Here is an 11,291-nt window from a genome sequence, read left to right as displayed (position 1 = left end):
GATCTCAATTCTGACGCTCGGTTCAAAATATATAGTTTTTTTAGAATGAACATAATTAAGTACGTTGAAGGAGAGGATCAGGGACGCTTTATAAATAACTAACCAGCGCAGCGACGCTCCCTAACCACACCTTTTTTTTTTACCAATGCAACACGTCAGCGCTGGCTAGCTCTCTTGGCGCTCGCATGCGGCATGTAGCGGGTCGGCCCAGTCAACCTGCCGAGAAAAAGAAATGCGAAAGAAAAAAATACCAATAATTCATGAGTAGTGCGTATCGAACAGAAGATGCTAAAGTCACAGCCATGCTGAGTTTTGTCAAACACAAATAGGAATCGATCCTACTTGACACAACGTCGTGTTTTCACCACTAGACCAGGCTCAGTTTAGAAAAAGTTACTCCCTCCGCTCCTAAATATAAGTCTTTCAAGAGATTTTACTAAAAGTCTACATACATAACAAAATAAATAAATCTACACTCTAAAATATATCTATATACATCCGTATGTAGTGTACTAGTAGAATCTCTACAAATAGGAACAGAGAGAGTATTAGATTTTGTAAAAGCTCACCAAACTGAAAAAAAAGTTCATCAATTTTAAAAAAGTTCACAAAATTGAAAAAAAGTTCAAATAATTTACAAAATAAGTTCATCCAGTTTTCGAAAAAGTTGATTGAATTTGAAAAAAGTTCATTTAAAAAAATCATCAAACTTTGAAGAAAAATGACGAAATTTTAAAAAAAATCATCAAATTGGAAAACTTATCGAATTAGAAAATATGTCAAATTTTAAAAATAGTTCACTAAAATTTAAAAAATATTCATTGATTTTGAAAACAAAATTTCATCAAAATTGAAAAAAAAAATAGTCGATTTGGAAAGTGTTCAGGCATTTAGGACAATTAAAAAAAATGAAAGTCGATAAGGGAAGAAACCAGGAAGAACAAAAAGGAAAAAATAGAAAACAAAAATGGAAAAAGTTAACAATTTTGAAAAAAGATTGTCGATTTTCATAAAAAGATCACTAATTCGAGAAAAAATCATAAATTTTAAAAAGTTCACGGCATTTGAAAAAGTCCACTAATTTAGAAAAGTTCACGGATCAAAAAAGTTCATCGAAATTTTGCGAAATTCAAAATAGTTCAAGAAAATTGAAAAAAATCATCATTCTTTATAAAAAGTTCACGAATTTTGGAAAAAGATCATTGCTTTTGATAAAACTTCACCGAATTTAAAAAAAATCAATGGTTTTGAAAAGTTCATCGAATTTGAGGAAAAATCATAAAAAATGTAATTATCTTTTTCTAGAATTATCTAAAAAAGAAAAGAACTGAAAAAAGAAAAAAGAAATAATAACGAAAGAGCAAAACTGGAAAGAAGTTAGACGGAGATGAGGTTGGCGTGGTGGTTGTGGCGCACTGGCGTGTTGGACGAAACCCCAGCTTCTCTGGATCGAATCCAACCAGACGCACTCATTTTTACACACAAACAAAATTGCTAGTTGGGCTGGCCATCCGTCGGATTGCAGTGTAACAGACGTGTGTGGCTCAAATAGGATTTGCCATCCGTCGGATGGTGGATCGTTTTAGAAAAAATCAACAGCCATTAGATCCAGGGGAGTGCTCTGCCCCGGCCGGGCTGCATGATCCACCAACCCCGCGCGTCCGTACCGTTGGATCTTCATTTAATATTTTTTTCTTCGATGCAGCAATTTTTTCAACGGTTGCAACAAAAAATAAAATATTGTAGAAAAAAAATATCTACGTGATCGTAGCAAAAAACGAAGTTGATGGTACGTGATAGCAAAAGTCAAACGCCGGTTGTAACAAATTTTTACGTGACGTGTATGCAACTTTTTAAGTGAACGGTTGCAGCAAAAAATGATGCCGGTTGTAGCAAAATTAACACGGTTGTAGCAAAAGTAAAAAACATTGATTGTAACAAAAAATTCGAAGAACTGGAGTTGCAACCAAACGTATATGCAACAAATATGACGTTGGTTGCAACAAATTTACACGAGAAAAAAGTTGCATGAAAAAGTTTGTATAAAAAAAAACACGGTTGCAGCAAATTTGACGAAAAAATGTTGCAAGCATCTACCGACAAGGCGCGCGGCCCGCGCACGACTGGCCGAACGATTCGCCTGGCACGCCGGGTGAAAACGATTTCCTTAGATCTATATATCCGTATAGTATCCAACACAAGCATATGTTGAAGAAACTTTTTCTAACATAGATAATGTTGTAGATTTTGTTTTTATTATTTTTGCAACATAGATGTTGTTGTAAATATTTACAGTTCTTTTATCTTTATTATTTTTGCAACATGAATATTATTACGGGAAGTAATTTACAACATGCATAATATTACATCAAAGACCGACAAAAAAGAAATGCGTCACACAAAACAGACGGCAAGCATGTTATTTTTTTATTTTATTTTTTTAGTATTACACGTGGAGTTGGTGAAGCGTGGAGCTAGGAGAGATATGAAGGTCCCGTAAATAAAAAAGAGAAAGATACGAACAGAGCCTATGTATCGCTCACCACAGCGCTAATGTTGCGTTGGCCCGTTAGCGGGGCAGCAAACCACTAGAAATTTTGGGCTGATTTTAGGAAATTTCTCTACCCGGTTATTGACAGCTTTTTCTTATTGTCTTTTTGCGGGTCTTTAAATTTCTTAAGGTTTCTATTTTTACTATTTTCTCTGTTAAATTGATGAGTATTTCTAAAATTCGTGAACATATTTTCAAACACCTGGATATTAAAACGAAAACATATTTTAGTTTGTGAATATTTTTTAATTCATAAATATTTTCTAAAATCCGCAAAAAATCAGATTCATAACTTTTCAACATTTTGCAATATAGTTCATTTATCTGATTTCGTGAAAAAATTAAAAATTTACAAATATTTTTACAATCTGTGAAAAAATTCAAGTTCGAGAAAGATGCAATTGTTTTTCAAATTCATGAACATATTTTATATTAGTCATACTTTAAAAAAGTTGCAAATATTTTAAAATTTATGAATACTTTTTCAAACTTGAGATTGTTTTAAGAATTTGTAAGCATTTTTGCAAATATTTATTCCAAATTAGTCAATAATTTAAAATTGAAATAACATCCACCAAAAGAAAAGCGTGATCAAAATCTAAAAACTCAAGTGCATTTGCTCGTTGGGAGCTTCCGCTTAATGTGTCAGCTCATAGGAGGTTGCGTGTGGGCAACACGAGTGTCGTGTTTGTAATGAGCAGCACATATCAGCGCTCGTTTCCCTCTGCTTTGTTGTTTAATACCATTGAAAGCGGGCCTTAAGTTGTGTGCTCCTATCACATAGGAGGGTTTAGCTAAGACGGTCGTCCTCCTCGATGGTATGGCGGGCCTCCTCCTCGCGTGTGAAGTGCTCCAGCCTCTAGCATCAGGCCGAGTTGGTGTTGCTCGTTTGTCTCGTCGAGGAGATGGTAAGTCGATGTTGGTGGCGAACATGGGTGTTAGAGAGGCAATGAGGTGTTGTATCACTCGATCAATCATTCACATATGTGGCTTAAGGTAGCAGTTGCAATGGGTTACAAAAATGGGGAGGAATTGATGTTCTTGCAAGAAGGGAAAGCCAGAGAGAAGGAACGGGTAGGTAGCCGCTGAGTGCTGGTGTCGTGATCCATTGAATGCCCTTCTCTATCATAGTGTATGCTTAAGTAGTCCACGTCGTTAGCCTAGTAGCGGTCACCCACTTTGGCCCGATGTATGTGGAGTTGAGTTGGTCATGTACCACATTGGATACGCCCACTGGATAGTGGCCCCTCCTGGGTAGGGGCATTAACAATGTGGGGTCTTAGACGATTCGGTGTGCGCCGCCTTCAGCGCATTTTCTTTATCATCAATGGAACTTATGATTTAACTAAATATAAAACAAAGACAAAAGATAAAAAATCCAAAAGTAAGAAAGAAATGAATTAGTTAATTCAATAAGAGAGAAAAGGGGACTAGGACTTGATTTCGTTGCCCAAGCGAATCCCATTCAATTGTTTACCTTGCTTCGAGGAGCAGATCAAATAGTCAAAGAAGGAAAGGTTACACCTACAGGATATGATATGGTATGGATTACATGCCAATCTTACTCTATTAGTATCCGTAGGCAACATAGGAGAGAAAAGCACTACACCTAGAAATAGGAATCAACAAGAGAAAAACTTTGTTAGAAATTACCCTTTCCTGATTGGTATCAGGGCTGGGAAGAATGGTCGGGATAACAAACAACTATCACATTTGTACTTTGGATACCCCTATAACCATCAAAGATCGTTGAAGTAGCTGATTCCTTTAAATAGGAGGCGTTGAGAACAAATAAATTATTGGAGCTATTGTTTTCCTCTAGCAATAATAGAATTCATTGGTGTTAAGAAAAACCTCTTGTGGGAAGGTTGGCTAGAGATTTCTTGGAAAAATACCAGCCCCTTTCGGTCCATAATGAGACAGGACTAATTCTATTTTAATTTTATAGATTAAGATTATTTCGCTTAGTACTATTATGTACAGAAGGAAGGAGTTGTATGAGATGAAAGCCTCATGTGTCGGATATTCATATCAATAGATTATTTTTGCAAAAGATGAAAGTCCTGGGGTTCCTATATTCACAAAGAAAAGAGGCGAGAAGTATTTGTGGGACTTCAGACGTCCTGTATCTACTTGGCCTAGCTTTATTGCTTTAAACTACTGCAGGGAGGAGGGAACTACTAGTGTTGTTATGTAATATGAGCATTGAACGTTGTACAGAAAGTAAAGGGAAGGCATTTTCAACATGTAGTTTAGGCAAAAGAAAACTACTTTGGATTTCGAGTCCAATGTGCTAACACTTTATTTATTTTTCTTGCTCTTTCTCCGGGCTTTGACCATGTCTCCCGAACAATTTCAGTACATATGACGTAAGACGATTCCACATATATATCGAGGGCGGAATGGGATCGGGTGTTTTCACGTCTCACCATAGTGCCCGATTTGTCTTGATTGGTGATTGATAAACAAGAAGGAAAATGAAAAAGTAGAAAATCTATATGTTTATACCGTTGAGGTCCTTAGTTTAGTCAAGTAGGCAACACCACTTTTTAACGAAAGAACCACTAATTTTAAAATTTTAAAATGACGTAGGGCAGTGTCAATGCTCGCGTTGGACTATATCTTAAGCATGAAACCTACATAAAAAATTGGTATGCCACTATCTTAAGCATAAAAACCAAGACAACTCATATATTTTCTCTCACCAAGCACATTAAATGGGAGCACATTTAGACACGACAATAGGATATAATCCGTTGGGTAGGTATGTATATTGTGATATTATACTTAAGATATAATGCATTGAGATTTTCCTTAAATGGAAGACCATCCCAAGATTGACATCAACATCACCAAGAAACAACAAAGCACGCATTTATTTTGTATAACCTCGATACATGCACTTAGACCCTCAATTTCATGTATGTGCCAAAAATGGGTAGGAATTGATGTTCTTGCGAGAGGGGGAAGCCACAAAGAAGGGATAGGTAGCCGCTGAGTGTTGGTGTCATGATTCATTAGATGCCCTTCCCTATGTAGTGTATGCTTAAGTAGTCGACATCGTTAACCTAGTAGCGGTCACTCACTTTGGCCGAGTGTATCTCGAGTTGAGTTGGTCATGCACCACATTGGGTACGCCCACTGGATGGTGGGCTGTCCTGGTGAGGGGCATTAACAATGGGGGTCTTGAACGATCCGGTGTGCGCCGCCTTTAGTACATTTTCTTTATCATCAATGGAACTTGGCATTTGACTAAATATTAAAAATGAAAAAGACAAAAGAAACACCATTTTTTAATGGAAAAACCACTAAATTTTTTTTTTTAAATGTCGTAGGACAGTGTCAATGCTGACGTTGGACTATATCTTAAGCATGACACCTACATAAAAATTTGGCATGACACTATTTAATGAAAAAAGTACAGTAGCTCTTAGCATAAAAATCAAGACAACTCATATATTTTCTCTCACCAAACACATTAAATGGGAGCACATTTAGACACGACAATTGGGTATAATCCATTGGGTAGGTATGTATAGTGTGATATTATACTTAAAATATAATGCATTGATATTTTCCTTAAATGGAGGATCATCCCAAGATTGGCATCAACATCACCAAGAAAACAGCAAAGCACACATTTATTTCGTATAACCTCGATACATGCCCTTAGACCCGTCAATTTCATGAACTATATGTGCCAAATCTTACACATCCAAACACATCATGTGCTTTCTCGCCTACCGCCCCGCCACATGTGCGTCTCCGGACTCACTCGCCCGCACCCAGACGATGCTTAGCTTGGTGAGGAAGTGGCACACAGCAACATCGCCCGGTTTGACGCTATGCAACGCAAAGAACGGGTGCTCCGGGCTCCACTGCGTCGTGTCGAGGTGGCACACGGCTAATGCCTCCATTGACGCCGGCGCCGTGCCCCCCTCCACGCTCTCCAGCGTCACCGCGTATGCGGCGGTGGGGTTGGACGTGTGGCAATAGTACACCGCATACGGGTACGTCAAGTCGTGGCAGGTCACGATCTCCGGTGACTCGGAGAGCCTCCGGGCAGCCGTCACGTTGAACTTCCCCCGCAATGCCGGCGTGCCCGGGGCTTCCACGGGGAGATCGGCGGCGGAGAAGGCACGGACGTTGGACGTTCCGAGGAGGGACGTCGCGAGCGCGGCGAGGGACTCGAGGGAGGCGGCGCAGCCTGCTTCTTCGCCGGGGAGCGTCCGTGGGTGCTCGCAGGTGTCCAGCGTCCACCGGATGTCTCTGGTCATCGTGAGGGACGTTGGCGCAAACATCGCGATGATGTCCGAGAGGCGCTTGGTGGAGAATGGAAGAGAGTCGGCGATGTGGCGGGGAAGAAGCGTTGGCAGGGAGGTGGTCGGCGGGATGGTCGGGATGATCATCGACCCTGGCCTCAGCATGTCGCGGAAGAAGAAAACGTCAGCGTGTCTTTTGTTCTTGTGGCTATGAGAGGGAACATGGTGACTTGCCTCTCCTGTTACTTGCAACACAATAGCAAAAGAAATCATTTGAGAAATGACATTTAATCAAATAACTAGCTCTGTTTTTGGGATATTTATCATCCCATGAAAATCGGTAAATTAACATGGAAATTCTAAAATTGACATCCTTAAAAGTTGAGCTTTCTTTTACCTTCTATGTGTGTCTTATGCCCCGTAGAGACAGTCTTTAGGTCATTTCCATGTTTCAGCTTATATGACATTGTTGCTTTGTTTGGATCCACTTCGTCTTTTGACCCATATGACATTGTAGCTTTATTGGGATCATCTTCGTGTTCCGACACATCTGATAATGTAATTCTATTTGTATACTCTTCATGTCCTGGACCATATGACGATGTAACTTTATTCGGATCCACTTCTTGATTTGCCCGGTATGACATTGTAACTTTATGTGGATCATCTTCTTGTTCTGACCCATATGTCATTGTAGCTTTATTGGGATCATCTTCATGGTTTGCCCCGTATGACATTGTAACTTTATGTGGATCATCTTCTTGTTCTAACCCATATGTCATTGTAGCTTTATTGGGATCATCTTCATGGTTTGCCTCGTGTGACATTGTAACTTTATGTGGATCCTCTTCTTGTTCTGACCCATATGTCATTGTAGCTTTATTGGGATCATCTTCTTGTTCCGCCCCATACAACATTGTAACTCTATGTGGATCCTCTTCACCCTGGTTCAAGACTTCAATATGTTTATCCTTGCCTTCATCTGACCCATATGACACCGAGACTTCCTTTAGATTTCCTTCTTGTGCTATGGAGCCTCTCTTGGAAACATCTTTGCCCTCTATCCCATAAGACACTGAAACTTCTTTCAAATTCTCTCCACCTTTTGATCCATATGACACCGAGACATCCTTTATATTTCCTTCCCGTGCCATGAAGCCTCTCTTTGGAACATCTTTGTCATCTACCCCATAAGACATCCTGACTTCTTTGATACTCTCTCTATCTTTTGATCCATATGACACAGATACTTCCTTTAAATTATCTCCACCTTTTGATCCATACGACACAGAGACCTCCTTTAAGTCATATCCAGCTTCTGATGCAATATGACTGTGTCCTGCCCCTCGATCAGCTTCTGACTTGATTTTCTTATAATATGGTCCGATCTTTCTCAATCCTTTGATAAGCTTGAGGTTAACATCGTCTAGAAGGGCACGCACTGAATTCACATCTGGCAAAACATGTTGATATAGAGTTATTAGTAGGTTAATTGTGATAAAGCACAAGTCTTTTAAAATCAAATTGAACGGGGGCAGTGCATGCATGCAAAGACAAACAAATAAAAAAAAACATCTACGCAGATAATATATTAAATACTATTTCCTCTGTATGAAAATATTTATAGTTGGACCAGTTCTTTTCAACTATAATTATTTAAGTACATATGAAGTATACAGAATGTGTTTGGTCTGAACATCATAGTTATCTATCAGAATCGGACTGTCACAACATCCGAACAAACCATACTCATGTTTCTGGTATGCATAGAGGAGTGGACAAAACAAATCGTTTATGCTGTGAATGACAGCCTACATTTAAACCAATTTTGTTTATCGAATTGCGGGTCTCTATTAAAAGTCATCTTCAGATTCATCTAATTCCCATTTCCCAAAAAAGATATTACCTTCTACTACTAAGTTATACCACCAATCATCAGACCACGATTGGAATGAGTTCAGCAAGGTTAGTTTATTTACTGTTTCGAGTGACGTGCATAGCTGCCATGCCAATGCTAGTATGTCATTTGTTCTGCCACAGAAACTGCCGGTGAGAGAGTGTGAGAGAGAGAGACCTTCTCGTTGGGCTAACAGGTCGCTGACGGCTGGGGGCATCGGAGTTCCGGGAAGCACTGCCTCCCAGTACGCCCTTGGCGTCGCCGAGTTCGCCGTGGCCGCATCGACGAAGCTCACATGATGACCGCCTCCTCCAGTAATCTGGGTGCATCACAACAAATAAACGAAAGACCGTTACAAGTTACACACACACACGCGAGGTACATAGAGTGTGAAATTCGTGCGTGGACGGACATATCTGATGAGAGTGTGCCATATGCACTCACCAGAAGAAGCGAGACGAGTGGCAGGAGTAGATCCATGGTGAGCGCGCGCTGCGGTGCAGTGCGTTGCATCCAGCTGGGCCAATGAGAGTGGTGGTGTGAAGCAAACCAGCTGGGCATGGGTCCTATTTATAGTCATGAAGGGGCGAGGAGCGGCATGAATTTACTGCTTGATAACAATTATACAGATGTATTCCCTTCGTTCATAAATATAAGTCTTTCTAAATATTTCACTACGGACTATATACGAAGTAAAATGGATGGATCCACGTCTAAAATATATCTATATACATCTGTATGTAGTTTAAACGAAATCTTTAAAAAGATTTATATTTAGAAACGGATGGAGTATCATGTTGAATCCATGATTCATGAGCCATGCAAGGGCCAACGTATGACGGCATTGGACGCTGACGACCCAACCGTTGCTCTCCTGCTGTACGTGGTTACTAAAAAAGAGCAGCGTGAGTTCCTCGCGTTCATTTCTTTATGGATATGGAGCATGTCAGATCTGGTGGACGCAAATATGGCCAAAGTGCCCTGTAAAACAACTCCACTTTCCTAATGAAAATGGGGGGCCGTGTGACCCCTTCGACCGGAAAAGAAAAAGTGCCATTTTACGGAGTATACAAGTCCTAGCCGAAAGGCCTTGTCGGCTCATCTCATAGAGGAAATGATCTGTTTGAATATGTGTTGGTACTATTCTGGTAGCTGAATCCAAGATTCTGGCCTGGCTGACTCAAGGACCAAGTATGCCGATGGCATTAACCGCTCCGGACACACATCATAGTCATTCAGAGGTCCATTTCTGATTCCATTTTAGCTAAGAGAAAGATACAGTACAAAATTACAAATAATGCGTTTTCAGTGCTCGGGCATTTTGGTCGGCTGTACCTTTCTTTCTTCTTTCAGCCAAACGATTCTCCGGTCTGGTAAGAGCGACCTTTCCCCCTAAAGACCGATGACGAGAGCGAAGCGATAGTATGCAGCCATCACGTATGCTGACTCCTGCAGAAAGTGGGCCTTTTGTCTTGTCCAAGGAGCTCGAATTTCTTTTCAGGTGCCTAGCTACGATGTGCATGCATATCTCCTCTTGTCTGGTCGTCTATAAACAACACAACCATGTGGAACTCGGTGCTGCATATTCAATTTGGAAGGCGGATTGGCTAAGATCTGATCAGGGATGCTGCATCCTATCAGCAGTCAGCAGGCATGTTGCGACGGCAGGGTTAACCGGACTGCGAAGTAAAGTACTTCTTCTGTTTTTAAATATAAATCCTTCTAAAGATTTTATTATGAACTACTCCCTCCGTTTCAAAATATAAGACCTTTTAGAGATTTCATTAAAAGACTACATACGAAGCAAAATGAGTGAATCTACATTTTAGAATATATCTATGTACATTCGTGTAGTTTATAATGCAATCTCTAAAAGGTCTTATATTTAGTAACGGAGGGAGTACATAAGAAGCATCAGTGACGAATCTAGCAGGGGGTTTCGACAGGCTCGAACCCCCTTTAAAAATTAGAAAAGAAAATTTACTACTATACTATATTTTTTTAACCTTATTTAGACAAAACAAAAAATCAAAAGTTTTGATTTTTTATACACACATTTGACTTTGAGCTCTTTTTTTTTCAAGATTCACCACTGCGGAGCAAAATAAGTGAATCTACACTCTAAAATATGTGTATATACATCCGTATATAGTCTATAATAACATTTCTAAAAAGATTTATATTTAGGAAAGGAGGAAGTAACCGCAAGACAATTTTCTTTCTAACACAGTATAATCGAAGATGCCCACGTACAAACATCAATTGATATAGGTAGAGATAGTCATCCTCTCAAAGGAAAAAAGAGGAAAGGCAATGCAGTCGATTCCATTGTTCTAGAACATTCTTGGCATTAGGTACAACCAATGAGGCATTGCAAACTTAGGCAAAATGGACACAGTTGACCCATAGACACAACTAATTTATAAAATAAACTCTCCGCAAAAAAAATTCACACGTCTAACCTTTTTATGTGGCGCCCGACAGTCGGGCGTCACATTACACTATGCAGCGCCTCGCATACGGGCGTTGCACATCTGATCAACGTGGCATTCGGGACCGCACTTCTGTTTGTGTGGCAACT

The 11,291-nt window shown here is 39.8% G+C and overlaps 1 protein-coding gene across 2 annotated transcripts; it reads right to left on the bottom strand.

Moving 5' to 3' along the window:
• Window positions 1-6,172: 6,172 nt before the first annotated feature.
• LOC123408407 (BURP domain-containing protein 9-like) lies at window positions 6,173-9,286 on the bottom strand. Of its 2 annotated transcripts, none has more exons than XM_045101522.1 (4): window positions 9,155-9,286; window positions 8,888-9,029; window positions 7,211-8,266; window positions 6,173-7,058 (listed from the first exon to the last, which is right to left on the bottom strand). In XM_045101522.1, exons 1-4 carry the CDS (start codon window positions 9,269-9,271, stop codon window positions 6,292-6,294), a joined length of 2,082 nt encoding a protein of 693 aa, XP_044957457.1. In that variant the 5' UTR covers window positions 9,272-9,286; the 3' UTR covers window positions 6,173-6,291. The 2 variants fall into 2 exon arrangements, with proteins under 2 accessions (XP_044957457.1, XP_044957458.1); XM_045101523.1 differs by having other exon boundaries at window positions 6,173-7,052.
• Window positions 9,287-11,291: the final 2,005 nt, after the last annotated feature.

The sequence above is a fragment of the Hordeum vulgare genome, chromosome 7H, assembly GCF_904849725.1.
Source record: "Hordeum vulgare subsp. vulgare chromosome 7H, MorexV3_pseudomolecules_assembly, whole genome shotgun sequence".
Lineage (NCBI taxonomy): Eukaryota > Viridiplantae > Streptophyta > Magnoliopsida > Poales > Poaceae > Hordeum > Hordeum vulgare.
The sequence above is the reverse complement of the archived record's forward strand: the minus strand, read 5'-3'. Positions and strand labels throughout refer to the sequence as shown.

Excerpts from the sequence above, each read along its gene's own strand:
- LOC123408407 (XM_045101522.1), bottom strand. The coding sequence starts at position 9,271 with ATGCCCAGCTGGTTTGCTTCACACCACCACTCTCATTGGCCCAGCTGG. Across the intron at positions 8,267-8,887 it reads CCTGTTAGCCCAACGAGAAG|ATGTGAATTCAGTGCGTGCC; the intron begins GTCTCTCTCTCT and ends ATGTTTTGCCAG. Across the intron at positions 7,059-7,210 it reads GCATAAGACACACATAGAAG|TAACAGGAGAGGCAAGTCAC; the intron begins GTAAAAGAAAGC and ends TTGTGTTGCAAG.